Source organism: Mus caroli, unplaced genomic scaffold (assembly GCF_978045245.1).
Source record: "Mus caroli unplaced genomic scaffold, Mus_caroli_1 scaffold_15, whole genome shotgun sequence".
NCBI lineage: Eukaryota > Metazoa > Chordata > Mammalia > Rodentia > Muridae > Mus > Mus caroli.
The window spans coordinates 22,307,763-22,313,605 of record NW_028227270.1 but is presented as its reverse complement, the minus strand read 5'-3'; the positions used below and the strand labels follow the sequence as shown (position 1 = coordinate 22,313,605).

The following is a 5,843-nucleotide window of genomic DNA, read 5'->3' as shown; positions in this document are numbered from 1 at the left end:
TGGAATTGGGAAAAAGCTTCATTATCGTTAGAAAGATCTTATATTTAATAAAATGACCGAGCATGTTGGCACTGGTCTACATAACAAATTTCAGGCCAGGACTACACAGTGAGACTCTGTCTCAAAAAGAAAAAGAAAAACTAAACTTAATAAATTGGGTGGAAGTTCATGGAAGAACGGGGGTTTGGAGGGATGGTTTAGCTGTTAAGAGCAGTGGCTGCTCTTCCAGAGGGTCTGGGTTAGGGTCCCAACATCCACATGTAGACTCCAACTACCTGTAACTCCAGTTCCAGGGGACCCAATGTCCTCTTCTGCCTTCTCAGGTACCAGGCAAAACATCCTATACATGTAAAATAGAGCACAGTAAATAAGTGACTCTAACCAAGGTTATGGCCAATTTCATTTACTTTCCCCAAGTTTCAATTAGGCTTGAACATGGATGGAGCTTAGGAATGGATGAATCTGTGGACGGCTTTACTTCCAAAAGTCACGGCAAGCGTAGCCAGCTTCTTTGGCAACAGCAGATACACTGCCTGCTGGATATCTCCTGGGGTGAGGGTACAGCGCTTTCTGAGGAACATCCGCTGGCAGGCTTCCGTAGCAATGCGTTCGAAGATGTCATTGATGAGGATGTTCACGATGTCCACAGAATAGGATGATATGCCCCTGTTGGGGACCACTTCCTTCAGGACTCTGTTTATGTAAAGGGAGTAATTTCCATGGCCCAAATTGATGCTAGAGCAACGTGAGTGCTTTCTATACAACGGTCTTAGATGTCTTTTGATGTAGCATTGTCTTTTGAAGGTGGGCTTGGCCATTGTAGATGTTGTTTCTCCTGTCCTTTAGGGATGGAGAGGAGAAGGGCCAGAGGATGTCAGATGGCTGTCCTACTTATAGTGATGTGTCACAGTCATGTTACCAGAGCTCCTCTCTGATTGGTACTTACTTTCCTATGTCACAGACACATAGCAACAGAGCCTCCGACCTGTTGCTGAGGAGAAAGTGGCTCCCCTCAGGCTCTCCTCAGAGTGGGAGGGTAGTACAAGGACTGAGGCCAACCTCAAGCTGAGCAGGAGAGTGTTCAGGCTCTCTGCTTTTTATTCCATAGTAATTTGCAAACATCCTATACAATTTAATCAGAATTGAACAAAAGCTTGCCAAAGTTGGTGGTTGGTATAGCAATAGAAAAACAAAACAAAAACAATGTTAGTTTTTTTTGTGTAAGTCATTACTTACACAAACATGCATAAACTCATTTAATAATCATTGGGCAAAGGTGCTGGTCACCAAACCTAAACATCTAAGTTTGATCCCCAAGACTCATAGTAGAAGGAGAGAGCCAACCTTCGAGAGTTGTCCTGACTCCCACGCATATGCCATGACACACAGGCTTTCTCTCTCTCTCTCTCTCTCTCTCTCTCTCTCTCTCTCTCTCTCTCTCTCTCTCTCTCTCTCTCTCCCTCCCTCCTCTCTCTCCCCCGCCTCTCTCTCTCTCACACACACACACACCACATATCTCTCTTTCTCTGTCTCATACACACAGAAGTAAACATAACAAAACCAAAATAGCAACAACCTATTTGAGACCTTTATTTAGCCAATGAAGCCTAGTACTTAGCAAATAAAACAGCAAGGCTTCCACATTGCACCTCACACATGCTGACCCCAAGTGGGGAAATCTTGACTGCATAGTTTGTGGTAGTGGGAGACCATGTTCCCAGTCCTCCCCCTAAAAAGAGTCAACCATTTCATTTTGATGATGTTGGCTCCTTAGGAGCCAACTGAAGAATTCAAAACTCCCATCTCTTATTGTTTAGAGTATGATATGAACTGTGTCCATTAACCTTCAACAACATCATTCTTGCATATGTTATAGCCTTAGTGACATGGTTTGCTGTTGCTTGATATTGTAGCTCTGTCATTAGCCTAAAGACACTTCGTTGGGTCATTCTTGCCATGTGTCATGTTAGTATTCATTTAAGAAATCCTCATATGCTTTCTTAATCAAATCTACCCTTGAGTAAAATAAAAAAGGAGTAACTATGACAGTAACTCATGAGCATTTCAATTATTCATGATGGCCACTGCTATTAATAGTCTCATTAAATGTCCTTCGAAATGAGTTTCTGCCCTAGGAAGGCATAGAGCTGTGTGTAGTTTCCAGAAAGCCGTTTCTCCTCTGTTTCTTCTACTTAAATATAGAAGGAGGGAAGACAGTATGATGGCAAATAACTTTAAATTAGCTCTAATTTCTTTTTTTTTTCCTTCTCCCGCCCTCCAGGACCCTGCCTCTAATTTCTTTCTTTTTTTTTTTAAAGTGTGTGGATGTCTGCTGGTATGTATATGTGTACACCATATGCATGTCCCTGGTGCCCGAGGAAGCCAGAAGAGGATATTGGATCACCTGAACTGGAGTCACAGATAGTTGTGAGCTGCCACATAGGTGCTGGAAATCAAACATATGTCCTCTTGAAGAGCAGCCAGTGCTCTAAGCTGCTGTTCCATCTTTTCAGCCTCTGGCTCTAATTCCTGAAGATGGCAGGCCTTGTGTGCAAATGTGAATGCCATGCGACTCCCTCACTGTCTCAGCCATCCTTCCTCCCACGAAGATAGAAGTCCCTGTTTCCACTCTGCTTTTGGGTGATGGATCTTTAGTTGGCTCTCGCTAATTTTGCTTACAGACTCCTCTAGATGTAATCACTCAGTTTGCTCAATTATAGAACAGCTTTATTGCTGCTACTCAGAATAGCTACCAGGCCGAGAGCATTCGTCTCCTTTCCCATCAGTCTGAGTTATAGTCTCCACACAGTAACACTCGTGGCCTCTTTTCCCCTGTCGTTTTCTCCTGAGACGACAAATGCCTTATTGAACTGGGGAGGGGAGGCAAAGCAGACAGGCTGTCATAGCCCTTCTCAATTCTCTGACTATGGGCAGCTCACTCCCAGGAAGGGATCATGGTGAGGTTCCTTTTGTGGCCCTCATTGTGGTCATCCTGTTTAATTCTGTGCTACATAAGGAAACACTCGTTCCATGCCTAAAGGCTACTCTTTGCAGGACTGGTCAGTAAGAGAGGAGACATTTTGATCTCCATCTCTCTGGCTCCGTCGACTCTCTCAGTTGGTCTTTGAGTGGGGAGAAGAAAAGGTGCAATATAATTCAGCGAATAAAACAAAAAAGCTTAAAAGCCTGAAACAATAGGCTTAAGGTAAGATACTCATGAAAGTGTTCAAGAAAACTAAGGAAAACGATCTTGTAAATGTCATGACTAAAATGGGGCTGTCTTGGTTAGGATTTCATTGCTGTGAGGAGACACCATGACCAAGGCAACTTTTTTTTTTTTTTTTTTGGTTTTTTGAGACAGGGTTTCTCTGTATAGCCCTGGCTGTCCTGGAACTCACTTTGTAGACCAGGCTGGCCTTGAACTCAGAAATCCGCCTTCCTCTGCCTCCCAAATGCTGGGATTAAAGGTGTGCACCACCACGCCCAGCCCAAGGCAACTCTTAAAAAGGTAAACATTTAATTGGAGCTGGCTTACAGTTTCAGAGGTTCATTCCATACTCTCATACACACCGCATAGCTTGAGCATAGGAACTCAAAGCCCACCCCTACAGTGTTGTATTTCCTCCAACAAGGCCACACCTCCAAGGCCACACCTCCAAGGCCACACCTCCAAGGCCACACCTCCTGATAGTGCTACTTCCTATAGGCCAAGCATATTCAAACCATCATAGGGACTAACCTAAAATCTCCTTCATCATTTAGTAAGTCATTTAAACAGTTGATGTGTGTACTGTAAGATTGTCTTTTGCCTGTCCATGCTTCCTCCTCCAGACAGACTGGATGAAGCGGGAAACATCTTTCCCGCTTCATCCAGTCCCGACATCCATCCCAACAACCTTCAGGAGCTGTTGCTGTGTTAGTAACTAGGGCAATGGCCACACCTCACATCCCGAGGATATAAAAACACTCACCTCTCCTTGCCTCTTTTCTGCCCCATTCTCCAGGTCTTAGATGAAGTCTGGTGTCTGCTAGCAAGACACACAGCATACTGACAGGACTGATGGCCAGCGTCCTAGAGACCCCAGAGACTCCAAAGCTGTTTCAGACCCTTTGCTCTGAGCCCAAAGTCCAGGATCGCTTTTCCCCCAGACTCTTGCTTCATGCTGCGTTATGCTTTTCCTGATTGAGGCATGGATTCTACACTACCACCCATCTGTGATTAAAGTGCTGCTTAAGTTACAGGATCTTGTGATGACTGAAAGGTCATGGTAAGACAATGAGAGATAAATTCACAAAAATACAATGGAAGTAGATGCAACATTAGCTTAGAGCAGAAAACTCAGCCTGCCAGGCACGGATGTCCTCAGGAGAACTACATGACACCCCTACAGGGGAGGGTGAAAAGAGTGAAGAGAGAGTATGAGGTAGTGGGTGAGAGGGGCAGAACAGAAGAGGAGGAACACAGGTTTCTATCCAGGGACTCTGAGGTCTGGGGCATGGAGACAAGCAGAGTTTGATTTAAGTAACTTTCCAAAGCCTTGCAAATGGAAATATCTGAACCATTCTTCTTGATTTTGGCAAAGAAGAATTCAAGAACAGAAAGAGGCAGGATTGGGCGGTACCCTCCGTGCTGTGGGGACCGGTTTAGCTCTTCCCCTTTTGACATTTCCATGGTTGAGAGGGAATCGACACCCTCTTCATTCCTGATTGGCTGAGGTCAGTTTCCCTCTCTGCCTTCCTTCCCTGTGTCCCCACGACTGGCTTCTCTAACTTCACCAGGTCAGAGCATTCAGCCCCTGTCTGGGAATTGCCTATATCTTGCTTTGGCTAATCTGAAAGCTGGGTCGCTGTTCTTAGATGACCTGAGGGTGCGTGCTCAAGAAATTAGATTATCTTTGTGCAGAGTAAGAACATAATAAAGGAATTAACTTTGGCACTGGGCACAAGGCTGTCAGTCCCTGATTCGGGTTCTTGTGAGTCAGATATAATTTTATACAGAACAAAAAAAGACTGAGATGAAAAATCCAAGAAAATTTTAATATTTTGAATTCTGGTTCACACTTTATAGTAAAACACTAACTAAAAAGCAGTTAACTTGCCCCACCCTCAATACATTTATTGTAAATGGATGTAAAATGTGATGCAAAATGCATCTTTTTTTCTCTTACTACATTAAGAGTGGCCTAGCTAAACTAGGGGCAGGGCAGTGGGAAAGGAGCAGTAATGTCTTACACCTTTAATCCCATCACTTGGAAGGCAAAGGCAGACAGATCTCTTCCAGTTTGAGGTCAGCCTGGTCTACAGAGTGAGTTCTAGGACAGCTAGGGCTACACAGAGAACTGTTTCAAAAACCCCAAACCCAAAACCAAACCAACCGAACAAACAAAACAACAAAAAGAGTGTCTAGCTAAGCATATGGATTCAAATAAGAGTTACCCAAGGTCAGATACCCTCAGAAGTCTGACACCAGGAAATAAACGGAGGCCCGTCAGACATGGAAGTGGGCACTTCAAACCCAGGTTCTACACTGTTTTTCCTCAGTTGGTCCCAAAGGGAGGAAGAAGGAGGAAGGGAAAGAATGAGCAGCTACATGGAGGCGTGAGATCACAAGATGAAATCGGAAACTATATCCAAGTGAGAACAGGGAGGAGTTCCAGGCCAGAGGATCTGAATAAGAAAGGCACAGTGGCTTGATTTAAAAATGTCTGAATGTGTAGTCTAAGGCTTTAAAATGATTTTTACAGGCACCCGAGGGCCACTGCGCATCTGATCTTGATTATGTAATTAATGGATGTAAGGGGATGTTTGAGTCAATGTCAACATTCCAGAAAATGGGATCAGAG

General features: G+C 44.2%; 1 protein-coding gene across 1 annotated transcript; it reads right to left on the bottom strand.

Moving 5' to 3' along the window:
• Positions 1-396: 396 nt before the first annotated feature.
• LOC110308608 (histone H2B variant L1) lies at positions 397-896 on the bottom strand. Its single transcript, XM_021181038.1, has one exon. It carries the CDS (start codon positions 816-818, stop codon positions 447-449), a length of 372 nt encoding a protein of 123 aa, XP_021036697.1. The 5' UTR covers positions 819-896; the 3' UTR covers positions 397-446.
• Positions 897-5,843: the final 4,947 nt, after the last annotated feature.